Source organism: Cervus elaphus, chromosome 7 (genome assembly GCF_910594005.1).
Source record: "Cervus elaphus chromosome 7, mCerEla1.1, whole genome shotgun sequence".
In the NCBI taxonomy this organism is placed as follows: domain Eukaryota; kingdom Metazoa; phylum Chordata; class Mammalia; order Artiodactyla; family Cervidae; genus Cervus; species Cervus elaphus.
In genome coordinates this window covers 16,101,026-16,128,799 of record NC_057821.1, presented here as the reverse complement: position 1 = coordinate 16,128,799, position 27,774 = coordinate 16,101,026, and the positions used below count along the sequence as shown (strand labels likewise).

Here is a 27,774-nt window from a genome sequence, read left to right as displayed (position 1 = left end):
CTGTTACTCATAGCAGTTGTGCATGCATGTGAAATCACTTCAGTCCTTTCCAGTTCTTTATGACCCTATGGGCTACAGCCCGCCAGGCTCCTCTGTCCATGGGCTTCTCCAGGCAACAATAATGGAGTGGGTTGCCGTGCCCTCCTCTTACGGATCTTTCCCACTCATGGATCAAACCAAGGTCTCTTATATCTCCTGCATTGGCAAGCAGTACCACTAACGCCACCTGCGAAGCCCCTCTGCTAGAACAATGACGGGCACTTACTTACAGACCCAAAATAGGAATTAACTGAGCAAATAGAATCACTGGATGAAGCAGAATATTTAATGGAAAACGCTCAAGGTTGGGAAAAACTTGGGTTCAAAGCCTGCCATATGACCCTGAAAAATCCTTTCCCCTGTGTCTCAATTACATCGTCGCTGAAGTGAATTCCAGGGCTACGCCAGGTCGTCCGAAAAGGCGTCCTCCTGCTCTGCAAATGGCCCTCTAGTTTTCGGCGGAGGCGGCGAAAAGTGCAGACACACTCCGCCTTAGCTCACCCCGGGGCCACGCCCGTAACCGCCGCGGCCCAGACTAGCAGAAGCCCTCCAGCAGGTCGGGAGAGCGACGCGTCTCCCTTCGCCCTCACCCGTCACGTGGACGCCAAGGAGGACGCCCTGGGCCGTGGCGAGCTCGGGTTCGGATCCCCTGGGCTTCCTGAAGACCAGTAGGTCGGGGAGCAGCGCCGCCAATCTGGCCTCTATTGGCCACAGAGGCGGCGCCGCCAGCCGCTTGGCGGTTGCCATGGCGGCGGCGGCGGCGGCGGCGGCGGCAGCAGGCTCGCCCGTCGAGTTACCGGAAACGGGGTTCCTCCCGCGTGGTAGCCAATCTTTAACGACGGCCCTGACTGGTCCCTCCCACCAACCAATCAGTGCGGGCTCCCTTGGGGCCGGTCCCTTGTTTTTCAGCACTTTAGCGCTAGCTCCGGCTTCCGGTGGGCGGGGAGACGGGGCGGAAGGCGGGCTGGGCGGTGTCTTCAAAGGAGCATAACTTGACATTTTAAATGTTTGAAACAAGAAAATGCTTCTACAATGAAACTGATCAACTGGGAAAAGTATCGAAAGGGCGGTCCTTTTCATTTCACCGGCATTGAAAGTTGGGTCATTTTAGTTTCTAAGGACCAATTCCATTTGGCATCTGACGAAAGCACACTTGGAATGGTTTTTAAATTGAACAGTTAGACCAAGGCTGTTTAACACGGGCAGTCCTTCTCTTCCATTTTTGTTGTCTGCCAGGAGGTCATTCGGTATCGGGAGTATTTCCCGAGCTGTTTTTCTCGCACTTTTGTGTGAAAAGGTACTATTTGAGGTTGCCGGTCTGTGGTTCTTATTTGTTAAAACACTAAGCAATAAAAGGATGAGTATATTATGGAATTTTATCAATCACAGAAATGCGTGTTTTCTACATAAAGAAATTAAAAATCACATTTTCACTGTGTTTAGTTCTACATGTGTCAATGCTGTTTTGGTGATAACTAAAGGGCTAATTTTACTCATGGAATCATTGCCTCTTAGTGAACACGTCCAGTGAGAATATCAAATAAATGTATGATCAACCCACAGGTGACAGTAGTCTCCTCAGTAGAGTGGGAGCGTCAAAACGGCAGAAAAAGAGGTGAAGGGGCAACACACAGCTCCAAGTTTGACATTGTCCATAGAGCACACGTGTTTACAAAGATGGCAATACATAAACACAATCCAGAACCCATGGGATGTAGACTCCTCAAAATTCAAGACACTTTTTAGCATTTTTATATTTATTTTAAAAAATAACAATTGAAATGACATCAATGATCCATCACCTGTGCTTCTTCCACTGCTGAGGGGGTAAAAAAACCCAAACCCTTCTCTGTAGTTGAGTCCCGAAGGAAAATCAAGACATTATTACCAGACATCCATTAGCCAGAAAAATGCTCTAAAAATGCTCTGTTGGTCCAGTGGTATAGATACTGACATGTTCAATGTACCAGTGCAATTAAAATATATACATTTACAATTATTCTGCCAAAAAAAGCACTTAAGTAAAATAACTATGTATTAAACCAATTATTCACTCATCCATTCACTCTTTTTGCATCACTACAGTCACAAGGACAAATGAATAAAAGAACTACGAAGAAAAAAATCCAAACCTCACCCCCACTTTGTGGGTTATTATGTGCTAAAATGACCACAATAAAAGGGTCATGAGCTATCTGAAATGCAATGACAAAATGACAATTGAAGCATTTCATTAAAAAAAAAAAAACCCCAAAAAAACCAAAAACAAAAACCCAAACTTGTGAGAAAACAATCCACAACAGTATGAGGTTGGTAGTATATGTACAATCTTACAGACACAAATAAATAGCATTTTAGAACTGTTGTTGTTGGCTTAAGTACTAGAAATTAGGTCTGAGGAATTTCTTTCTGAACTCTGCATCTTGAAGACTCCTAAACAAAACCAAAGGATAAAAACTCATTGTTTTTAGTCATCTGTCATCTGAAGAACCTGGGGCTTACCAAATAAAGTCAACACCAAAAGGGTCAACCCCTTCTGACATCTGGAAGCCAGGACAGATGAGTAGACTCAAGGGAGTAAGGAGATACTTCACTTCCTGCTTTCTCTGCACAGCTCTGTACCTCTGTTTTGTACCATTACATTGATTTCCTTTTGTGATGTTCTCTTTGGTGGGTTTAATTTCTTTTTCCTCTTAATACAGCCAGAGTGATATCAAAGGAAGAGCCAATTTCTAGTCTTGGTATTGAAATCAAAACCAAATGTTCTTTGAAAGAATTACAAAGTTTTCTTTGTTTCTAAAAAAAGAAAAAAAACAGCAGCTCTTCTGAAATCACCTTGTTCTCCCAGGGTTCCACATCTAGAAAAGAAACATTTTTTTTCTGAGGTTTTCTGAGGCACAGCCCACTTTGGGGGCTTCGGTCCTGCTCCTGACCCTGCAGGAATCTCTATCTCCAGTCTGCACTTTATCCCCAGAACATGGATGCAAAGTGAAAGCCTTTCTGCACAAGACCTATGGAGAAAAGGGGAAACGAACAGAAACTGGTACCAAAGAATCAGCTGCCATGGAAGAATGAGAATGTTCACTCTCTGGGGCCAGCACACAGCACAGCAGGGCTGAAGCCAACATCCACCTCACACTCCAGCAGGCAACCTGGATTCGGTCCCAGCCAGCTTGACTGAACAGTGCTTTCCAGAAACTGTCAAGGGTCAAATCTCAGACTTCCTTTCCATGCTTGTTAAAAGGTTAGCGTATAAATGTAAATTCTTCTCTTCATTATAATGATCCATCCCAGGCATCCATCCACTGGCAAATCATGCTATATGACATCACAAGGGTATATATACTACTCTTTGTCCTTCTGGACTGAAACACACACGAACCTTTCTATTCCCCAAATGCTGTCACAAAGCCTATGATTGAAAATTTCTAGTTTTGCTGTTTTGGAGTTACTATACATGTCCTCAGTACTTCAGCACAGAAGTTGTATAATTTTGTTTTCTACTAAGGAAAGGCAGTTTCAAGGTCCAGTACCCTCTAAATCGTCTTACAAGTAGCCTCAGCAAGAACTATGGTCCATATGACCTGTCACCAGACAGACAAGTAGACCACACCTTGTGAAAGCTGAGAGATCCAGCAATTTATGTTTTTAGTGCTTGAATCTTTTATCATTCTATCCCCAGAGTTAGCTTTTTCTTGGCTGGAGTCCAAAAATCCCAACCTATCATCTGGGTAGAAGAGATTCTTATTATTACCACAGATTAGATGAATGTATCTCAGAGAATTTATTGTTTCCATATCATGAGATGGAGCTTCCTTGCCTGGAAACCATCTCTGAATGCAAAAGGTCATCAGTTAGTCTGAGATCTCCCATTAGAGGGATGGGTGCTGTTCAGAATCCGTGGGAAGTAATGGGCTGCAGCTTCCCCAATCAAAGTTTAGGTTGAGAAGGTTGTTCTCCTCTGCTCAGATGGCTGGCATCACCAGTCAACACAAGTGCTATGTGTACTGCTGGGCTGGCATGAGCCCCTTGCATCATCCCAATCCATGAAATGTCAATGTCAGCAACAGTCTGAGATAAGTCCTGACTGAAAGGGTGAGACAAAGGCTTGTAACTTCGGTTTGCCAGACATCCTTGCAATTATAATACTGAGCCACTTATTAAAAACTAAGTGGTTTCTGTCCTGTAGAAAAGGGCAGAATGTGATCATCAGTGTCCCATTGGAAGAGTTGATCAATTTCCCTGGAACAGTGGGAAACAGTGTGAGGAATATGGCCTTGATCAGCTCCATCACATGGCCTGGGGTTAGGACACTCGGATGATCTGTGTCATAGCCTCTTCATCTGCTTGATTTGGATCCTACAAAGAAAGCAGAGTAACAATTAAAGTCCTTTGCAAAAGCAACTGGGAATTCATGGCTCTCACTACTTATCACCAAGGGAAGTACACGAACACTATGTCTGCATGCATGGACTGCAATGCAATTCCATTAAGAAAGAAGAGACAATAAACTTTATTCTTAGAAAAACATTTCAAGTCTGGCCTGGCACTCCATGACTGAACACTCCAGAGTTGAGAGTATCTCCCTTTTTTAACACCGGTGCTGTGCTCTACACACTTAGGGATTAAGGATCCCTAGGCGGCTAAAAAAAGACCTAGAGAAACCAAGTCATGTTGTATATTTTCATTATTTAAATACCGAGCACTTGGCAGGGCTGGGAAGGACACTGGATTTTACTTACTTTAATGCACTCATTTTGCAGGTATACCTGAAGCCTGGACTAGAATCAAAGTTAGTGACAAGCCCAGCAAAAATTAATTCTCAAATCTCTTGGCTCCGACTTAATCTTCTTTCCACTAAACTCTGCCTGCCTTTTACAAAAAACATGCACTGTTAAGACGAAGATCAGTCCTTGGGAGTTCCCTGGCAGTCCAGTGGTGGGTCTGGTGCTCCCACTGCTGTGGCTTACATTCACTCCCAGGTCGGGAAACTAAGATCCTGCAAGCCATGTAGTGCTACCATACACACAAAACCCCACTACATAACAACCACCTTCAGTTCCTCCATACCAAGGCTCTGAAGCCTCAACTGGCATGATCCAAGAAAAAGCTGAAACATTTCTAGGGGTGGTAGGACAAGAGGCTGAGTCTTGATCAAAGACCAACATTTTCTGAGTTCTCACCATATACTAAGTACTGTGATTAAAAAAGCACTATCTTATAAAGATGGACTGGACAACAGTGAAGCTGGAATGTGATGGGTCTTCAGAATAAAGCTTCTGTACGGGAGGAACAGAATAATGGGAGGAACCTATTCAACAAAAATTTACTGATGCTCGTTTTTGAACTGGTATTATGCTAAATACAACGGGAAACAACAATTCTTGACTCTCTACACAGCTTATAGTCTAGAGTAGACAACCACTGCACAATCACACAAATAAAACGATTATTACTGCACTGAAAAGGAAGATGTGAGACAATAACGGAGTAGAAGAGACCTCTGGATATGGCCTCTCAGATTGAAACCAAGACCTAAAAGATATGGAGACAGTTATGCAAAAGGATGGCATGAAAAGCTTTACAGACAAACTATTTTAAAGACAGAGGTTCTTGAACAGTATAGCAAGAGCATAAAGACTGAGAAGCAGGAGGAAATAAAGCCAAAGGTGGACAGGAGCTAGATCCTACAGGGCCCTGCTGGCCATGGTAAGCACTTTCGATTTTAGTCTACGTGCAAATGGAAAAGGGCAGGAGTGGAAGGGAGCAGGCTAGTGATGTGATATGATACATACACTAAGATGTGGAGAGTGAACTAGAGGGGCACAAGAGGGGAAGTAGGGAGACTGGGCAGCTGCTGCCTTAACTGAAGCAAAGAAGAGAGGGTTAGTCTAGCCTGACAGCAGTTGGGAGGGGAAAAGTAAGCTGATTCAGAGTATAGTTTAGAGTTAAAACCAAGAGGACTTCAAAAACTGGGCAACTCTAGCTTTAATAATTGGGTGAAGGGACATGTGACTTATTGAGATGAGTGTCTGGTTTAGGTTTAAAAATAAAATAAAAACCAAGAGTTTTACTTTGGACACATTGACTAGAAGTGCCAGTAAGATATAATCAGTGAAATTAGATGTTTAAGAACCAGTATGGTTACAGACTAAGTTCTGGAATTACACAGCCTGGGTATGAATTTCAATTATACCATTTTATTAGATATTTTACTGTAGGCAAATGAGTTAACCCCTCTAAACCTCAGATTCAAATGTAAAATGGAAACTGTAATTCTTACCTCATGGGAGTTGAGGCTGTGGTAAAGATTCAGTGATAAAATGCTTATGAAAGTGTTTAACGTAATGGCTGGCACACAGCAGTTAGGTGTTAGCTGCTGCTACTACTACACTAGGGAATAAACTTGTTCTCTGAAAATCAAAAAAAGTGAGAATTTCAAGAAGGAATTAATAGTAGTAACTGGAAAAGACTGAGAGGAAAAAAGGCCACTAGATCAAAGACCTTAGTTCTTTTAAGAAGAAAGAGACTCCAAGATACACAATGTTGCATCCAGTTTAGAGACTGATTAGTTCCTAGTGTGAAAATAGCAAGAGGACACTGTGACGGCTTCCACCCAAGAAGATTCAAGGCAATAAAGCTAAGAATAAAAAGGTATAAATCCTCTTACCTGCATATGAGGACTATCTTTTTCCTTTGGAGAGAAAAATCGTCCACCTTCACCACGCTTCCGTGCCATGGCATGACGGTGCCGAGATTCATGCAAGTATTTCTAAAACAAGAGAAAACAAAAAATAAATAAATAAAAAATAAAATAAGAGAAACCAAGTTACTAGCTGAAACCAGCACAGCTCTCTCCAATGCTCAAAAGTTTAGGACGGCTGTGATCAAAGCCATCAGAGGCAATTATGACCTTGTATTATGGAGAAATCTTAGAGAAAACAAACAGCAGCTAACCGTATCTATCTATCCTAAGAATGTAAATGCCAAATGAGTAATAACTAAATACATATTCCCCAAAGATATAGCAGAGATCACCACCTACCTCCCAATATATAGCCTCCCTTTTGCTTTGGTAACAAACCGAATTTTAGCTGGTACAGTCTCATTAAAGAGATGGCATGTACTAGCCGTATTTGCAGTTAAGTGTGGCCATGTAATTAAATTTTGGCTAATGTGATTATGGAACTTTTTGGATGTTTCCTTGAAAGAAAGTTTCCTTACTCCCTTTGCACCTTGGCTAGAGCCCAGGCAGTCATCTTGGACTATGGACAGAATACCAAGAAATCAGGACAGTAAGAGGATGAAAACGGTCTTGAAGATTACCACAGCCTAAGACAATACATCTTTGCACTTTGTGTTAGTCACTCAGTCGTGTCTGACTCTTTGCAACCTCATAGACTGTAGCCCACCAGGATCCTCTGTCTATGGATTCTCCAGGCAAGAATACTGGAGTGCACAACCATTTTTCCCTTCTCCAAGGGATCTTCCCAACCCAGAGATCAAACCTGGGTATCCTGTACTGGAGGTGGATTCTTTACTGTCTGAGCCACCAGGGAAGTCCACCTCTGGACTTTATGGAAGATTTGAAAACAAAAAACAACAACAACAGCAAACGCTATTTATGTTGCAGTTATTTTTTAAATATTATAGTTGCAGCTCCATACAGCAATAATAAGTACCATTACAAAAGGTAACAGCTGTCTAACTTCAAAGTCTGGAAGGTACTCAAGGAAACTAACCACATAAAAGGTTATTTCAGAAGTAGAACCCTGCTGTTCTCATCCTGTATCCGTCCCAGTGTTATACATACCCTTCTTTCTTTTGGAATTTTCCCTTCTGCCTCTAATTTAGCCCGGGCTTGTCTCCTCTTAAGTATACGGTGGTACTGTTTGGCATTGACATAGAGAGGCTCTTCTTCAAGCATCTCCGCCCCAGGGAGAGGGATTCTCTGGATTGCAGGCACAGAGCCAGCACCAGGTACCATCTGTGTGAAGAGAAAAATCAGAGCTTATTAAGTAGTGACATGAAGTATGGACATGGGAAACAATTTCTTGGTCCCTGTTCTTCTGAATGCTAAGACGAGTAGCTTTAGAGGGCATTTGTTGAATGCAGATTCCTGGAGAACATTTACACTTAAGGCCTGCATTTTAAACAAATTTTCTAGATGATTCTGTAATAGGGGGTCAAGGACCCACACTGAGAAACAACATAACCGTGTCCAGGTTTTTGTCCACGCAAAGCTCCATTTTCTAAGAATGTCTGCTGCCATCTAATGGTCATGAATGGTAATCACAGGCAGAAAAAGAGCACAAGGGAAACACAAAGAAAGGTTCAAATGGACCAAGTGCTGCTAACTGCATTTAGTTACGTAATTGTTAACTTACTATACAATTCAACCCATATTTTCAGGAACAAACCCGATTCCACTACCTTCCCAATAATGACAACTTTAGATGGTTATATTGTTTCTTCTAGTGGACTCCTCCACTGCTGTGTAGGTTTCTAGTATCTGTTCTTTCTTGGCTTACCCATTTTAGGTATTGTACACTGACACCCTATTTTGACATATGAGTTTCCCCTCTTCCCAATATATTTACATCGCACATTTTTTTTGGTTTCTCTATTGACTACAACCTTTCTAATTTTGAACATTTTTGTTTCACCCACTTTGGGCCGTATACTTTCTACTTCCCAAAGATTAGTAGTCTATAACTCTCTTCATTGGAATTATGAATGTGTGTGTTAGTCGCTCAGCTGTGTCCAACTCTTTGCGACCCCATGGACTGTAACCCACCAGGCTCCTTTGTCCGTGGGATTCTCCAGGCAAGAATACTGGAGTGGGTTGCCATTTCCTTCTCCAAATGAATTATGAATAAGTTTCCAGAAAAGTGAATATTTACATCTGCTTCTCTTCTGCTATATCTCTAGCACTTAGAATAGTCTCTGGCACACAGCAGGTACACAGAATGAGTTATGGTTTACTGTAATGTTTATTGTAAAAGTAGACCACTGTGTCTTAAGGGATTAATCTCAGTCTCAAGAGGTCAGGATTATACACAAGCTTCATAAGAGATTTTAAAAACACAAGCTGAAGAAATTTTCGAAGACAAAGATATATAGAAAAATAAACTATAGAGAAGAACGATGAAATGAAAAATCCATTTTCTTACCATGACCATCCCGCCTGAGTTGACCACATTGCCTGCCACTGGTAGTGTCACAGTGACAGTCCCTTGCCCACTGCTGGTTGTGTTGGTGTTGGCTCCCGTCTGAACAATCTGTGCTCCTGCCAGACTGGCTGCGGGGATGGTGATCATGCCTGAAACAGGGACTGTAACTTTAAGAAAATAAAACATAAAACAAACAAAAAAACAGGTATACAGAAAGAAGGGAACACAGTTAGTCCCTCTTCTATCTGGCACATACTTATTAATCCTGGAAAAACATGCCCTTTTAGCACAAGGGGAGAAAAAGCACTCTTCCATTCTCTGTCTTGCCTGCTGTATATAATCCAAGTAATCACAAGTTTAGACATGTTAATAACTATATGGGATCTAGTTCTGAATAAAACTACCCATACTGAGTTGAAAAAGTTTTCAATGGGTGACCAAATATTTTGGAGGCTTCCCCTTCTATAAGTCACTCTGACTTCAGCTATAGCCACTGTTTTTATATAAATGACCTGCTTCAGATGAAGATTCTTAAAAAACTGTTTAAACTGACAATGAGACAGCTACAGGACTAAATCTTAAAATTAAACCAGGCATGCCAAGGCCCCAAACACAGCACTTGAGGATTTGTTCATCACTCTCTGAGCTATGCCTGTTCTGGCTCTCTCCTGAGTCATAGGAGAGCATGCTGCCTGTACTCACTGGATCTTGTGTACTGCCAAATTTTAATCACAAGACAAACCTTCAGTCACAGAACACATACCACTAATAAGGTGGTATTTATTTAGTCACATTCATATCTTGCTTACTAGACTAGTGTCTTTGAGAAGAAAACTGTTTTCAGTAATGTGCTGCATACACAGTGGTCATATAAGTCTTCTGGAATAAATTAATAATGAAGTGGCTCGGGGGAAAGAGAATAAACGCAGCAGTGATATATTTCTCTACCACTAAAGAAACTCTGTATTTCTAATCTTCCATTTAGAGAACAGTTCTTTGAAAGAATAAAAAGCTTATATAATCCCTAGGGTCATAGTGGTTGTCTTTAACAACTACTGTAGTTCTCCTACAAATGGAATCAACACTGGTCACATATTAGTGACAAAGAACTAACAATCAATGGAGACTTAAAGGAAATCATTTTTGTTGTTGTTTTAAAAGTACATTGTATAGAGGTCACTACACAATTTCTAAAGCAGTCATTTGCTCAAGATGAGCAGGATGCCCCCCAAAGTCCCACAGAAATGCCGGCACTCGTACCTTGCTGGAGGATGGTACCATCGGCATTAACTGGCTGATAGACGATGGTCTGCCCCTCAGCAGTCTGTGCCACTTGCTGCCCCTGGACAGCAATCTGCTGCTGTGTCTGTAGGACACAAATCATGACACAATTTAATACATTCCAAAGACACCACAAGAAAAAAGGACCACGCAGTCCTCTTTAGGAAAAAGGCATGTTGGCGATAGTTTTCTTCCGCATTTCTACTACATGTGAAATACTCTACCCGGTTCTGACCCTCCCAAAGCAGCCATGCTCCTGTGGACGCCGTGGAGAGACAGTGGCGTTACCTGCGTCTGGCCAGCAGTGACGGCCGTCTGGGGCTGCTGGATGATGATCTGCTGGGTCTGGCCCTGCTGGCCCTGCACCTGCACGGCCTGCCCACCCTGGATCTGGATCTGTCCCGGTGGGACCAACTGTATCTGCAGAAGAGAACACCGAGATTAGCGCCCTGCTGACACTGGTCTCCATTGGTCCTGGAGTGTTAGTTACTCAAATTCCTCCAGAAGGCAGGAAATGCTCTGGAGAGGGAGAAAAACACAAGTCCTGTTCTGCTCTCTTATGAATTAAGAGAGAGCTTGTTTTCCATTTATGAAACTGGGGAATTTTGATCACTGTCTGGATACTGGATGATATTAAGGATGATATTGCTGGCATCAGGAATAATTTCTAAAAGCTTATTCACTTAAAAATATACCCTGAAGTATTTTTGATAGGTGAAATGGTGGTGTATATATTCAAAATAATCCTTGAGTCAGGGAAAATAGATGAAAATAGATTTAAACATTAAAATACTAGTCTGTGTGTTAAAATGGGTGATGAGGATTCGCCGTTTCATTCTCTTTGTTTTTGTCTATGTTTGAAGTTTTTTATAACAAAATATTGAAAAAAATTACTAAGTAATTTCTACATTTTCCAGCTGGGATTCTATAAATACACACACATACACACACACACAAAATCCTTAAAAGATTTTGTACAGAAAGGGGTATTATCATATTAGATACCCCTGCAGTCAACACTGAAATTTAACAAATTAAATTAGAAAGTGTTGGTAAATAAACAAATAAGAAATTTATCTAGTTACCTGGATCTATTTCTACCTGTTTTTGGATAGCAAGGAATACCTATTATTGGTCAATAGGGTTTCCTCTTCTATCGATTCATATTTCTTTGCCCATTTTTGTATTCGACCGTTACTTTCATATCAACACATATAGAGAATTTTTAAACATGTATTCTGGACACAAACCCCATTAAATGTTAAAAATATCTTCTCCAAATTATGTCTTCTACCTTTATTTTATGATATGTTTTGACATACACCAAATTTTTAAAGTTATAAAATTGTTTCTTGGGTTTTTTTTTTTGGTTTTTAAGAAATCCTTCTCTACCCCACGTCATAAAGAAAATATTCCTATGAACAGAGCTTGCAAGTATGCCTCTTTTATAGTTAGATCTGTAATCTATCTAGCAAGTGTTTTTGATACAGTATGAGGTAGAGATCAAGTTTCCTTTTTGATACCATTCTTGAACCATTTCTTCACTGATACTTTATACTATTTTTGTTATATACCAATTTCCAATATTCCTACATCTATTTTTTGGCTCTCTACTTTAGTTCCATTGTCTGTATCAAGCCATGGATCTTAATCTAAGGAGAGAGCATAGGTTTCACTGGAATTCTAAAACAGAAGGTACAATCCAAAAAAAGGTGAAGTACACTTCTAAAAGACATGGTTATTAAAATAAACACACACACTAAAGTAACCTCTAATAAAAATGGATCGAAATTTTAAGTGCTCTATGGGAGGCTATGGAATCATACCTAGAGCCAGGTCATGCAACATTAACAGAAAATAATTTTTCCAAGATGGTTTGATTAGTTACAGTGCTTCCTGGAGTGAGGGGAATAAGATAACCTTTTCAAGGTCTTCTCTTAAAGCCCCCCAAAAAGAGAAATCCTACAAAATCCACAGAATTTACAGCTGAAATGAACGCTAGCAATCACCTGATATAAACTGCATTTTTCAAATGAGAAAACCAACAATCAAAGAACTTGGCCAAGATCAAAAAGTCTGTTTAATGGCAGACCTGCAAATGAATTCAGGTCATTGCATTCCTGATACAGTCTTCCTAGCTCTGTATCACACTGTTTCTATTCAACAGAGAGGAGGGCATGCCAAGTGGGGGGATTGGAGAGGAGGCAATGAGAGGAAGGACAGAAATGAAATAGCAGTGTGAAATTGAGGCAAGCACACACACTGAAGTATATTTAAAGACTCATACATTTATGCATGGAGAAATGTAGAAACTATTTTTGATTCTGACTACAACTCTATCTTGGCAAAAATATGCTGATAGCCTTAAAAATGACCTTACCCTTTGCTCAACCAATTCCTCCACTCCCAAAAATATTCCCCTAAGATTAAATTCAAGTGAAAAAAAACTATAAAATTCAAATACATTTATAGTAACCTTACCTATAAAAGCAAAAACAAGAAAAAAACAAAACAAAATGTCTATTAGAAATTCTGATTCATCAAATTGACTATTACGAAGGAATTTAAAGATAAAGGAAGTAAAACAAAACCACCACACACACAACAATAAAACTATATGCTTGTGTACAACTACGCCCAGGAGATGTGCACAAAACTACAAGGGAACATGCAAAACTTCAAAGTTTGATTATCGAGCATGGCTGAATTTTCTTTCAACTGGTGGCTTAGACACTAAAGCGTCTGCCTATAATGTGGGAGACCTGGGTTCGATCCCTGGGTAGGGAAGATCCTCTGGAGAAGGAAATGGCAACCCACTCCAGTACTCTTGCCTGGAAAATCCCATGGATGGAGAAGCCTGGTAGGCTACAGTCCATGGGGTCACAAAGAGGGACACGACTGAGCGACTTCACTTCACTTCATATTACATTACTCCAGAAAAATGAAGATATTAATGAAATCATAGAAGATGTAAGTAGCTTTAGAAAATTTTAGTAAAAAGTTCATAAACATATATATATATATATATATATATACACACACACACACACACTCACTGTGGGATCTGGTTATTAGTTATTAATACAAAGGTGAGATGACTTAAGCATATACTTCTCTGTAAATTATTTCTCACTGAAAATACTTCATTATTAACCCTTCCCCCAAAGTCAACAGTTCATCCTTTTTAACAAGGACATAATGTGTGCTGAGTCACTTTAGTCGTATCTGACTCTTTGTGACCCTATGGACTGTAGCCCACCAGGCTCCTCTGTCCATGGGATTCTCCAGGCAAAAATACTGGAGTGGATAGCCATTCCCTTCTGCAGGTGATCTTCCCAACCCAGGGATCGAACCTGAATCTACTGTGTCTCCTACACTGCAGGCAGATTCTTTACTGCTGAGCCACTGAGGAAGTCCAAGGACATAATATACCATTATGAATATAGTATGATGTATTCAATCGATTCTTTACCAATAGACACTCAGGTTACAATTTTTTTTTTGTTTTTGCTAGTACAATGCTGCAATACATGTCTTTGTATATTTCTCCCTACATATTTATCTTTTCTTCCTATAGAATAGATTCTCAGAAGTGGGACAGGTACATCAAAAGGCGTCAATATTCAAGAGCGAGATACCTTCCAAAAGGACTTTACAATTCGAAAATCAACAAAAATAATGTGCCTCATTTTCTTTACACCCATTCTAGCACTGGATATAATCAGTGTTTTAAATTTCTGCCAACAAGATAAAAATGCCTGTAATTTTACTTTTGTTTTCGGTTTCTGAATCAGTCTTTCCAGTGAATTTACCTAACTACTTTACATGTCTGTTTAAAGAATCAGCTTTTATTTAGTTTTCTACATTTTTGTTAGTCTTCTACTTCATTAATTTTAATCTATCTTTTACTCATTTTCTTCTTGTCCTAACTTCCTAAAAAAAAAAAAAACTATTATTTATTTTCAGTTCTTTTAAAATATTCAAGGTTATAAATTTTGCTCTAAGTATAGCTTGAAGTGTGTGTGATAGGCTTGAACTGAAATACTTTCATCACTTGCTAGATAAGGTATAAATAATATGGAAGGAAATGAAAAGGATAACATTTCTGACCCAAAACAACAATCTCCAAAGCAGACTATAAATTTCCCCCCTCAGTGCCCAGAAGAGCCAACAAAGGACACACTGATGATGACTTTTATTAAACTAGATGCTCTTTTTATAAGGGCTTCCCAGGTGGCACTAGTAAAGGTCCTAACTGCCAATGCTGAAGATGTAAGAGATGTGGGTTTGATCCCTGGGTTGGGAAGATCCCCTAGGGGAGGGCGTGGCAACCTGAAATGGAACAGGACTCTAGTCCTTGCCCCTAACCACGTCCTCTGCCTGCCTGTTGTCTGTGGAAAACTTTAGTCAAACAATAAATTTAAACACAGAAGTGAGAAATGTGGAAACAAATGAAAAGTCAAAGGAGACCTTTAGTTCTTTCTCAAGGTCTATAGATAATATCCTGAGCTATATCCTGTGAGCTGTCTTACAGATACTAAAACACCAGGTGGAGAAGTTAACTACACGATGACCAGACTGTACCCAGGACACTGGCTGCCACAATTCCAAGAAATGGCCACAAAGAAATGGGAACACACAGATCCTGGAACTGAAGATTAACTACACATAAAACAACTAAGATGATGCTGGTTAGGCCACTGAAGAGCAATTTGAAGATGACTGTCAGAGCTGACTGTGCTGTTCCTGTATGTAGCCCCCTCCTTCTGTTTACAAAAGCTCTTGCCTCACTGGGTGCCACTGGCGGGGAGGTGGGGAGAAAGTCAGCCTTTGGACAGATGTCTACCACCCGTCCCTCTCTAGTTGCCAGGATCTGAAACAAAGCAAACTTCCCTGTCTCTTCCACAAACCTGGCCTTTTGAGTACTGAGCAGCCAGACCCTCCACACTCTTTTGGTAACAAACGCACCCCTAGTATTGATGCCTGGAGAATCCCATGGACAGAGTTGTTTGGCGGGCTATAGTCCTTAGGGTAGCAGAGCTGGACATGACTGAAATTACTTAGCAAGCTCTCTTTTTATATTATTTACACTGATTCAAGATCATGTCTAATACCTTAGTCCTTATCAGAGATGTCCAATTTCTCTATAGCTCTGCTTTCTATCACTGACACTACAAAGGTGGGAAACTGACCAAATGCAACTAAATGCAAAAGGAAGGTAAGACGCAATTAAATACAGTATCAATTTTCAATTTATAACAACTTATTTCTTAAAACTTCTATCCTGATATTCTAATATTCTTTTTTTTTTTTTTTAATACGACTCACCTGCTGCAAACCCTGTGTCCCAGATACAGGTACTTGCATGATGGTTTGACCTTGTCCTCCAGGAACAGCCTGGACCATGATGGGTTGGCCAGTTGATGTGATTAACTGACCTCCACTGACCTGTACCATTAATGGCTGCCCCTGGACCTAGAATAAAGTAAAATAAGAACAATGAAATAACGTAAGACACAAAATGGTTTCTACCTAAAGACAATCATTGCAACTACTCTGCTGTCTTGCTAGAGGAGGAAAATGTAGGAGAGACACTAAGAAAATAATTTCAGGTCCTCATCCTCAAGTAGTCGTCTTCAAAAATACAGTATCTGTAACTAAATGCCAAACTGAATACTTGAAAGTCAGATAAAATGGGGTATAAGCAGAGTCTTTGGGAAGTCTCAATAGATACAAGGTGTTTATCATCAAATACAGGCTAAACTCATGAGAAGTATTTAATCAAATCACCAAGACTATTTGCCTTTTTAGTCCAGGAATAGTCTCCGGTGAAGGTCGGAGAGTAGGCAATGAGAGGGAGGGCTGATGGTGGGGATGGTGGTTGGAGTGCAAATTCTAAATAACTTGGAAGGAGTAAATCAAACTGTACCTGGCAATGACTTCAGGTGAGGTATCAAGCAGCTCCAAAAGCTTATATAGAATACCCTTTCTCCCTACAGTTTCTCAAGCATAAATGAAACACGTACCTTTTACTCTACCTCACCACTGAGAATTCTTGTCCTGTGGTTGTTTAAGGAGCCCATTAATAAAAATGCCTAGAAATATATTGGTCAATTTACAATTTTTGCGGTGGGACTGCTCACACTGGACCCTGCAATATCTGCATAGTTCTTTTAGCTTTAACAAACATAAAAATTATACAAATTTTCAAAGTACCAAAAAACTCTCAACTTTCAATCTCCAATGAGTAAATGGGTCACTCTAAAACCCAGGGCACTGAAAGTGCTGTAACATCTTGAGTCCCAATATAAAAATGTCTAGCTATCTGAATGCATTCTGAAAGCCAAAAACCAAACCACTTTAAACGAGAATTGAAATGTTCAACAAAATAGCTGAAAATCCAAAACTTTCATTTTCAGATTCTACCCTTGTTTTGAGGAATTATTTGTAACAGATCAAAAGAAAATTTGTATATCTGAGATAATCATTCTCAATGCCAGTGAAAGTATGTTCAAATAAAGTAATTAGTTAAAAGATCAATCTGTCCTAGATTAGTAGATTAGATATTAAGCTCTCCCCACCCCTATGAGCATATTGGAATCTTTAGGAACATTCAAATTCTGTGTTTTGTTAAACTGTTCATTGACAAATTCCACTTTACTTTTTAAAGACTTTACAATCTGATTCTCCTCTGCTTTTCTCCTCTTATTTCCCCATCCCAAATCAAATTCCCTTTGCTATACCAATGCTTCTACATGCTCTATTAGGAAAGACTTTTAGAAATATTTATTGCATGACTAACTGAAAGAAGTATTTAAAATTCTCCACAAATAATCACAGCCCTAGAAGAAAGGTTTCCATTAGCTCCATGAAGTGCTTCCATTTCAAGTAAAATCTGCATAAGAAGTAAACAAGTTTTAAGGCAACTATTTTTGTAATTTTCTGGCTATCCATCATCTTAACTTTTCCCTTTGCTGACAGGCTACATATTCACAGATGAACCATTTGAGACTCCAAGGAACGTGCTGTTTTTACAACATATGATGATACAAGGATACATGCATCAGACAAGAAGCCATACAGTTAAGAGCATGTTACATTCCCATTCCACAAGTGGTTAATGACAATACTCTTTTATGTATCAATAAGATGAAGCAAGCATGAAAAACATGAGTACCAAGCTGCTGAACTCTGAGATTTGAATACAGTTTGCGAGTACCTACAAACTCAGCTTATTTCAGGTTACTTTATGTTCAGAATTGGCTGTATATTATCAAACATTATGAGTGGCAGGTATGGGAGTAGGGCTGAAAGGGTAAAGTGAAATGACCACAATAAGGGATAGTTCACTGCAGGATGCTTGCTAAGCAGTACTAATAGTGAAGTGAGATGCCAGTTCTACATTCTAGGTCCTACTCATTTCCATTCAGAGGAGGGAAAAAGGCAGACTACTTGAACTTTGCCCATTTCTCAAAAATATGGTCATTTTAGTTAAAGTAACCTAATACAGAAAAGACTTTTGCTTCTTCTGTTTACTTAGGAACTGGCCCAAATATAACCCCAATTTAGGTATTTAACTTGGTCATACGTAATGTTAAGAAACTGCATTGTTTAAGTAGGAATTCTTATAGTGGCTATAATACCTAAGATTTACAGACAGCATATTTCTCTTTTGTCCAACCAAGAGCTATGGGGCAATCTCTGCAGATCCAATAATAAGGTCATTACTTCCGCAAGAAAAGTAGTGAGAGGACAGCAGAGATTAACAAGATTCAGTGAGTAGATCAATCTTGTCAAATGCAATCATTATTTTATATGAGTTGTCCTTTTAATAAAGCACAATCTAGCCTAGTAAAATGTATACATTTTCTTCTCTATTATCATAATACAAAGTTCAAGAAAATTTACTGTGCAATCTTATTACAGAATCTGAGCTCTAAATAGGTTCTAATGCCACTTATAAGAATTTCTTCACTGATTTGTTTTCAGGTATTCCCCAAAAAACATACTAGCCAAATGGCACTTTTCAGAAAACTGATACAGCATCACTACATGATTTAGCACAAAGCATTAGGAAACTGGTATCTTATAAGCCTCAAAGACAAGTTAGCAGCATCAAAGTCATGCAACTGGCTTTGGCGTCCCTCCGTGAGATCCTACCACAAACAGCACCAGACACGAAAAGAGAAGTTCATGCAGTGCTTACAGAGAGTCAGAGAGAGCACCACTACCTGGAGGGTCTGGACTTGCTGGCCTGAGGCCGATGCCACCTGGGCCTCAGTCTGCAACTGGACAGCAGTGACACCACCCTGCTGCTGAGAACAGGAACAGGAAGAGCTTGAAATGTGTCAGGAAGGAAATGTAGAGTTCAAGACATGAGATCACCTTACCTCTTGTGGGAGAGGAAGGGTCTTCTTTCAATAGCCCCACCCTACACAGGACTTTCAAACTGGAGACTCCCTATACTGAAGTTTTTTGTTGAAGGTAACAGATTACAGACATTAGCCTTTTGTCTACAGAGCAGAACTTGAAATACACTTCCATGACTCAAAAACATCGATGTAGCTGACATCATTAACAAAAAATTCTTAATGCAGCCCTTCCCTTCAAAAATAAGCATTTGATCCTTCTGCATGCAATTATTTTAATGTTCTTTTTATTTCCTCAAATGAGTTCACAAGAACAAAATAGTTCATCAGGTTTTAGCAGCCTAGAAGCTAAAATGAAGAACTTCTGGACCTTGAATGCAATTACCAGAAAGGAAGAATAAAGCAATCACTGTGAGCCAAAGACATCTTCATGAGGTCACTGCTCTCACGTCCCCAAACTAGGATTACTACTACTCAGCTGGACTACCTTAGAAGCAATGTATTCATAGACTCAACTTAATTTTTATTACCCCTAGTAGTAACTTCAGACACAGCAAGAATTCACTCACTAGGGCACTGGTATGAATGAATGGAGGGTCCTCTGTGGAATCTCCCTTTCTATCAAGGCAGCTGAAAGAAGTTGTAGTTGTGTGGAAGGAAAAGCCAGCAAAGGAATTTTGACAATTAATCTCTTAATAAAAAGTAGCTCCTTCCTTTGGTCATTAGATATAACAACTCACCATCAAAACACCCACTGTCCACCCGCCACCCCTCCACTAATGACTTTTCTATATTATCTAGGTCCCATTTTGAAAACAAAACATTTCCAATTTTTGCCTACAGGCCAAATCAATGCACAATCAATTTATTTTCTTCTAGGGAGAAAAAACAAGCAAAGTTTTCCTAAAACAAACCCAGGTATAAATCATCAGGAAATGTAATCTGTGTATAAATTCAAGAAGGCAACCTATCTTAATTAAGAATAAACCAGCAGCAGAAATCCTTTCTAATATGTGCTTATCCCTACTTGTGGATACCTACTATCCTCATATTAAACTAGAGCTTTTCAAAATAAACACTGTGATGGATCAAATTAAATAGTGGATTTCTTAGAAGCTATCTTGGTTTGTCTATTGTGGCCAAAGCCTTACCAGACCACAAGATGGCTTAATCAATAAGAGAAACAACCAAATTTAATCCAGGAAAACAAAATCACCCTTTAAAGCTCCATCTGAAAACAGACCAGGTATTTTTGATTTCTACTAAGATAAAAGGGGGCAGTTTACTAAACCGGGCACCCATGAAATCAAATTCTAAGTAGTCATGGACTGGATAGACTTCTGAACAGAGAAAATCAGAGGAATCACAATAAATCCAATCTTCAAAAAGTACTTCAGCACAAGTCACCAGACCCACCATAAGATCTGATGCTTCCCAAATCCAGAACTGAGTAGTGCTATTATCACCTCCATTGCTGTGATGTTTAAAGCAGTTTTACTTCCATACCTGCTGCTGAATCTGTCCAGCCTGTACAACAATTTGCTCCGTTGAACTATTGCTGTTTGCTGTATACTGTTCCATGGTCCGTCCAAGTCAGAGTCCTGTCCAGTCAGTTTCACTCTGGAGATCCTAGAAGACTGCAAGATACACTCCTATTACAGACGGAGGAAAAGAAAGTAAAGTAAGATTGTTAGTTAAGGCCTCACCAGATATTTAATTTATTGTTGATATGCATTAACATTTAATATGTTAAAGAGCATCTTGATAATGCTATTTAACATTTAAAAATGCTTAGTCATTTCTCATCAGCAACCTTCCCTTTCAGTACTACTAGAGCAACACTTGCACCTTAGAAATTCTCATTAAGCTACAGTATCACTTTCTTACAAGGCCCATTTAACACAGATTTTCAGGCCTGCACATGTACTTTAGAGAACTGTGCCTTTAATTTCTAACACATTTGTACTATATGTGATATGCAATAATTTTAGGTTTTATTATTTAGTATGTAATTACCCAGCTCTGAAGTCCAACAGATTGCTTATCAGTGTTAAGTAAGAAAGACACAGTGAAGGTTCAGGAGTTTGGGTTTTAATCCAGAGCAAGAAATAAAAAGGAATTATAGAAACGGCATAAATGCTCTTTGCAGATTAGATACAAGAAAAAAATTTTACGTATCAAGGCTATTATTTTCTTTGAAAAGAATCTACATTCCCCTCAGTCATGAATCTGAATACCTAATAATACCCCACCCTTTATTAATTTTAACTTTTTTAAATGACAATTTTCATATATATACCCCCAATAGTGAGAACACTATAATGTTCCACTTAATCCCCATAGCAATCACCCAGCTTCAACAATTTTCAACCCATGGTTAATCTTATTTCCCATATAGCTCATCCATTTTTCCACCCACCCTCCCCCTGCATTGCTGTTGTTCAGTCGCCAAGCCGAGAGTCTGACTCTTCGTGACCCCATGGACTGCATTATTTTGAAGCAAATCCCAGACACCTTATTACTCCATAGCTCCATAAATACTTCAGTATCTGCCTCCAAAGAGTAAGGATTCTTTTGTCTTTACCATTTTATCACAATGATACTGTGTCTCTACAATTGCTTCAAACATTAAAAATTTTGTAAGTTTTTAATATCATTAAGAAAAAAAAAAAAGCAAGAGAATTCCTACCCCCCCTAAAAATCTACTTCTGCTTTATCAACCACGCTAGAGCCTTTGTTTGGATCACAACTGTGGAATATTCTTAATGAGACAGGAATACCAGACCACATTACCTGCCTCCTGAGAAACCTATGTGCAGGACAAGCAGCATTAGAACTGGACATGGAAAAACAGACTGGTTCAAAATTAGGAAAGGAGTATGTCAAGGCTGTGTATTGTCACCCTGCTTCTTTAACTTATATACAGAGTACATATCACATGAAATGCTCGACTGGATGAAGCACAAGCTGGAATCAAGATTGCCGGGACAAACATCAACAATCTCCAATATGCCCATGATAGCACTTTAATGGCAGAAAGTGAATAGGATCTAAAGAGCCTCTTGATAAAGGTGAAAGAAGAGAGTGAAAAAGCCGGCTTAAAACTCAACATTCAAAAAAGGAAGATCATGGCATCCGGTCCTATCACTTCATAGCAAACAGACGGGGATAACGTGGAAACAGTGTCATGTTTCATTTTCTTCGGCTCCACAATCACTGTGGACGGTGACCGCAGCCACAAAATTGAAAGACACTTGCTCCTGGGAATAACAGGTATGACAAACTGAAACAGCAAATTAAAAAGCAGAGATATCACTTTGCCGACAAAGGTCCATAGAGTCAGTTATGGGTTTTCCAGTAGTCATGTATGTATGTGAGAGTTGGACCACAAGGCAGGCTGAGCGCTGAAGAATTGATGCTTTTGAACTGTGGTGTTTGAGAAGATTCTTGAGAGTCCCTTGGACTGCAAGGAGATCCAACCAGTCAATCCTTAAGATCAACCCTGAATATTCATTGGAAGGACTGGTGCTAAAGCTGAAGCTCCAATACTTTGGCCACCTCATGTGAAGAAATGACTCACTGGAAAAGACTGATGCTGGGAAAGATTGAAGGCAAGAGGAGAAGGCGGCAATAGACGATGAGATGGTTGGATGGCATCACTGACTCAATGGACAGGAGCTGAGCAAACTCAGGGAGACAGTGAGGGTCAGGGAAGCCTGGCAGGCTGCAGTTCATGGGGTCACAAAGAGTCAGAAATGACTTTGCGACTGAATAACAATAAATATCATTAAATATGAAGTCAGGGCCCAAATTTACTCTTCTCATACACTTTAACAGCTGAAAGCTCCTTTTTGAAATAAGGACACGATTAGATAAACTGAAGTAATAATAAGAACTCTGAATAAAGGCTTGATTCAAAACCTTTAAATCTTCTCCCAAACTTTTTCTAGGCCTCCATAAATTCTAAAATTTGAGTGAGTTACATCTGAGTTACATTGAATTACATGAGCTGCACATCATAGCAGCAAAGCAATGTACCTCTCCTCACAAATCCACACATGGTAGATGAGATGAATTACCCACCATGATTGTAAAGTGTCTCAGTATTAGTGAATGCCCAAATATTTAGGAAGAAGTGCACTGATGGGTGAAGTTTAGACATAGATATATACAGATTCCTCTCTAAAATTAGAGGCAAGTACAGTACATTAAGAGCAGACTCTAGATTACGGGTACACAGGTATTTATTATAAAACTCTATATCTAAAAAACTTTATACTAAATGTTGGGAGGAAAATCTAATAAAACTCAATCAAGTCTATTACTTATAACCAAATCGGTACAGAGTATAAGAGCCACAAATGAGTGACAGGATGACTATGCCACCTAGTGTGATGGTATATATGGCCATGTGGTTCTTCAACTTACCATCCTTGCTTTAATAGAATGCTCACCAAACACGCATCTAGCTATAATTTGGATTCACATATACAGTAGCCAACAGGGAGCAGGTATGATCAGTAACACAAGTAAACCTAACAGTTATTTCTCATTGCATACTGACAAATCGGCCTTCTGATTTTTATACGTCTCTTCTAAACTGGTTGACTGAGTTGGTTCCTCAAGAGATTCTGGGAACAAAATCTCTAAGAAAACCAGATTTTCGGTCAGACTAAGTGGCTCTTCCAGGGAAGTGAATGGTCTTTCCTAAATTCCATCTGGTCTCTAACTGCAAAACACACAATGCATTTATGTTTCTAAGCTAATAAAATTACAAATTAAAGGTCATGAGTAGTGTGATTTCACTTATAGGAAACCCTGAGAAGGTAACAGTAATCCAGAGACAAAAGGCAGATCAGTGGTTTCCTGGAAATGGAAAACAGGGGAAGAGGGAAGTTGACTGGGATAGAGCATCTGGAACTTTCTGGGGTGATAAAATGTTTTATATTTTCATTATGGTGGTGGTTGCATTTGTGAATAAATTTATCAAAATCCATCAAAACGTATACTTAAAATGATTATCCTTTATGTCTAAACAAGGAATGTCCTCTGTATTTTAACAACCCACTCCACCTCCAATCCCCTTCCTGTGTGAGATTTTTTTCCTAGACCCCTAATTTCCAGAAATTTACATCATACTGGAAGTGCAGAGAAATGACTGATAAAAATCTCATGCAGGTTTTCTTTTTAACTAGTTTATCCTCATAATACAAATGCTACAACTTAAAAACATTTAAATCCACTACACTTGGATGGGTCAAAACAGAAGGGGTCTCAAGTTTAACAGCAATTTCCTGTCATATATTAATGAGGGAGTGATTCAGCATGGCGCATGATATTTAGACTGCTAATGGTGAAGAACGGTCGCCACCAGCTTCTGTGAAGCCATATGTTCCCACTTCAGTTAGCAGAACTGAGCTTCAGTTAGCAGAACTGCAATATATCTGACATCGTCTTTCCTCAAGTGCTTTTCTGCTTACATTCTGACAGAATTAAGTCAGCTGGATTTAGCCTGTCTAGTTCTTGCTCCTAACTCAAAGTTTGAATGTCTTTTCCTCAAAGACAGCAAGAACATATATTTATTCTGGTTAGCAAGAAAAAATTTCTTCCTCCTCACTTCAAGGTACAGAACCTGAAATGCAGCTAACTACTTAGAAATCCATTTGTTTTGGACCAACACACATTTTAACTCAACCAGAAACTCAACCTTAATAAACAAGTGAAAAATCCTGCAGAATTATCATATTTGATCATCACTACCAGGCAAAGACTAGAACAGCAGTTTTTAAACTTTTTGACAGCTCACAGCAAGAAACACATTTCATATCACAAATGCACTTAGAATATATTTTTAAAAGTAACTAAAAGTTTCATGACTGATCTTTTTAAGTATAACTTAAGATGAATGGTGGTATTCTCTATTCTACTGTAAAAAATTACCAGAATTGGCCCACTTAATTGACTTCACAACTCAACAAACAGGTCCTGATCTATGTTTGATAGAAGACTAGAGAACAAAGGGCTGTCCCATATCCCCATCATCCAAAAGGTTTCTGGACTGCAGTTCCTAATTTGCATAATCTCCACTAATGATGGACCACCTGTCAAACACTGTCTTGAAGGTTTCAGAAATAAAAGGAAAACTATATAAGTTTTTAACTTCAGAGAATCTTTAAATTTAGTAAAGGAGTAAAAATCTGTACTGAATCCCTAACGGAAAAAAACAAACAAAAGAGTTTGAAGGACAAAAATTGGGGATAGACATGAAGTCTCTAGAAGAAAATGTGGCGTCTGACCTGGTCTTAAGCATAAGTACGATTTACATGTGACGAAGTGGAAGGGAATGGAGTGCTCCAAATGAAGACATAGCATAAAAACAAAGAGAAAAATTTCCACATATAAAACAGCAGGCTAAAAGGCCACATGTCAAGAGAAAGCTAAAGGTCAGATTACTGTACTTGAAATTTCAGGCAAGGAAGCTCTTTTGCAAATAGGCAGAGTTTCTAGAGGGGTTTAGCAATAATGTGACCAGACAATAACTGTCTATTAAAAGGAAGTCTAGCAAAAATGTTTGCTGGTTTTAAAGTGACATATACTACCATTTTTAAGTCCCAAAGTATTTATCCTCTCCAAAGGCAAATGTAAACATTCTAAAAAAAAAATCTAAATCACAGTGCCCCATCTATCAGATATTTTACAAATCAATTTTGTAAATGATTTCAACAATAAAAAACTCATGGCAAAAAATGAAAACAAACTGTCCCCAATTTTTTAGTAGTGGAAAAACCACTAGAGTAGCTTTCTGAAACTTATCAGTTATATGACTTTAGTAAATGTGATTATAAAAATAGGCATCATATACTAAAGGCTAACTGTATGTAACAAGGACTGCTTGTACTGTGCTTCACCTGAGTAAAAAATTTTAAAGTCCTAGGAGAAAAATCTCCCTTCCTCCCACCCAAAGTCAGCTGTTACTGTGGAGCAGAATCTCATAAACCAGTAACTTATTTTTCCAAACTTGAAAAATAAAAAATGTGCTTCTAGACTTCTTCTGAAATTTCCACAAAATAACTGCTTCCGAAAAATCCCTTAGCAAAATATACAAGTGGTTTTACCAACTGCATTTCTCAACCTACTAAACTGTCACAGATGCCCACTGCCCTATACTTTCTTCTTTCCCCGAACAGACAGCCAAGTTTGGCGCCTCGGCACATGCTCTTCTCTTTGTGAAGAACGCTCTTCCGTTCTTTCCTACCCAAAGAAATCCCATTATCCTTCTAGGCCAATTAAAAATGTGGCAATGCTGGCCTTCCTCCGAGGCTGTCGGTAGCTCACAGATCACAGAATTGAACTTGGCCCCGTTACAGCACTAACCCTGAGATATGAATTACCTGCTCACCTGTCAATCTCCACCAGGCTGGGAAGGTTCTCATCGACCTCTAATCCCTCTCCCCCCAGCAGATGGACGCCTGGTTCATACTAACTGTTCGATACTTGGCTGTCAAAGGAGACGATCTCTCACCCTAACGAAAACCCCAGAAGACTGTGAAGTTTCTATAAATATCCAAGAAAACGTCAACATACTGGGAAAAACCAAACCAAGAGATGACTGTGAACCAAGCTAACGAGTGAAGTCTGACATGTTCGAAGTGACACAGAAAGGTGAAAGGAAAAGAAACTGTACATTCCTAAGGGAGCGAGAATCCACGAGACGAGCAGCAACAGATAAGACTAACGAAAGCAAATTGTGCAGCCTCGGGGGAAAGGAATGCACAGAGCTCGCAATCTTCCAAGAGTGAGGTTCCAGGCACCGAATGGACAGAGGCTCACAGCCCGGGCAAGGAAGGGACATTGCCTGGATGGGCTCCAGGACGGAGGTGTGCGGTTCTGCCCGGCGATCGGGGAGGGGAAGAGAGGAAATGACGAGCCAAAAGGGGGTGGTAACGGCGCCGGGACCGGAGACCTGGGAGTGCGCTAGGAGGAGGGGCGCAGCGGGGTCCGAGGAGGGGGCGCACTAACGAACCCCTTCCCCGCCCCCCCATCCCGGCAGAGGGACGGCGGGGGCGGACCCGCAGAGTGTCGAGGCGGGGGCGGGCTGGCCTTCTCTCCGCGCTGCACGCGGGGCCCGGTGGCCACGGCGCGCGTCTTCCCCGGTCCTCCTTCCCCACCTAGGAAGGCTGCAGACAGGACAAACCCGCTCACGGAGGGGAGGGGTGCGCAGGCCCCGCGGGGGGAGACTTCCCGTCCCGGGGGCCGCCGCGTGTTGAGTGCAACGGCAGGTTTAAGTTGTGAGGCCAAAAAGACCAGGAGGACACTGCCTGGGCCCGAGTGTGTGTATACCTGAACGTAGGGGCCTTGTGGCTGGCAAACCCCACATCCCCGGGTCTGGGGTCCGAGAAACTGGGCCAAAGGGTCGGGGAGAACGGCAACGCATCCCCAACTGGCCCTGGCACCCTGCGCGGGTCTGGGCCCCGAGATGCCTGCTCCCGAGGGCGCCATCCCCTCGCGGGGCGGCCCCCTGCAGGCCTCGGTGGGGAGTGCCCCGGAGAGCTTCGCAGGCTCCGGTCCGGGGCAGCAGGTCGCCCCGCTCGGCTAGGCTCAGCTCGACTCCCGGGGCTCGACAGGCGCCTGGGCCTCTCCTGAGTGGTCAGCGAGACCCGCCAATCGGGGCGCTGGGGCCGGCTCTGGGCCGCTGGATATTGGCTCCTTACACTCACCGTGCCTCGCTCCCCCGGTTCGCTGCCCGCGCTGATTGGCTCCAGTACCGGACCCCGAAACCCAATCAGAGGCTCCAGCCGCCGCTGCCGCCGCCACTGCCGCTGCCTCGCAAAATGGCGAAGTCGAACAAAGGGGAATCGGGCCTCCCTCCAACTGCCTCCGCGCAGGCGCCTCTTAGGCCACGCCCCCTACCC

The 27,774-nt window shown here is 40.7% G+C and overlaps 2 protein-coding genes across 10 annotated transcripts in view; both read right to left on the bottom strand.

The window, feature by feature from the left end:
- Positions 1–831, bottom strand: part of LOC122697052 (adenylate cyclase type 10-like) — a 36,108-nt gene extending 35,277 nt beyond the window's left edge. The window contains exon 1 of the mRNA XM_043907408.1: positions 630–831. Coding sequence (XP_043763343.1) covers positions 630–786 — 157 coding nt within the window. The 5' untranslated portion in view covers positions 787–831. The remainder of the gene's footprint in view (positions 1–629) is intronic.
- Positions 832–1,778: 947 nt separating this feature from the next.
- Positions 1,779–27,747, bottom strand: NFYA (nuclear transcription factor Y subunit alpha). 9 transcript variants are annotated; one of them, XM_043907387.1, is made up of 10 exons: positions 27,580–27,747; positions 20,369–20,514; positions 18,722–18,808; positions 15,822–15,968; positions 10,782–10,913; positions 10,473–10,578; positions 9,213–9,379; positions 7,853–8,026; positions 6,710–6,811; positions 1,779–4,398 (listed from the first exon to the last, which is right to left on the bottom strand). In XM_043907387.1, exons 2-10 carry the CDS (start codon positions 20,441–20,443, stop codon positions 4,345–4,347), a joined length of 1,044 nt encoding a protein of 347 aa, XP_043763322.1. In that variant the 5' UTR covers positions 20,444–20,514; positions 27,580–27,747; the 3' UTR covers positions 1,779–4,344. The 9 variants fall into 9 exon arrangements, with proteins under 9 accessions (XP_043763322.1, XP_043763328.1, XP_043763326.1 ...); XM_043907393.1 differs by having other exon boundaries at positions 9,213–9,361; XM_043907391.1 differs by having other exon boundaries at positions 18,725–18,808.
- Between the last annotated feature and the right edge of the window lie 27 nt (positions 27,748–27,774).

Excerpts from the sequence above, each read along its gene's own strand:
- NFYA (XM_043907387.1), bottom strand. The coding sequence starts at position 20,443 with ATGGAACAGTATACAGCAAACAGCAATAGTTCAACGGAGCAAATTGTT. Across the intron at positions 10,914-15,821 it reads GGACACAGGGTTTGCAGCAG|ATACAGTTGGTCCCACCGGG; the intron begins GTGAGTCGTATT and ends TCTCTTCTGCAG. Across the intron at positions 9,380-10,472 it reads TGGTACCATCCTCCAGCAAG|TTACAGTCCCTGTTTCAGGC; the intron begins GTACGAGTGCCG and ends ATTTTCTTAAAG.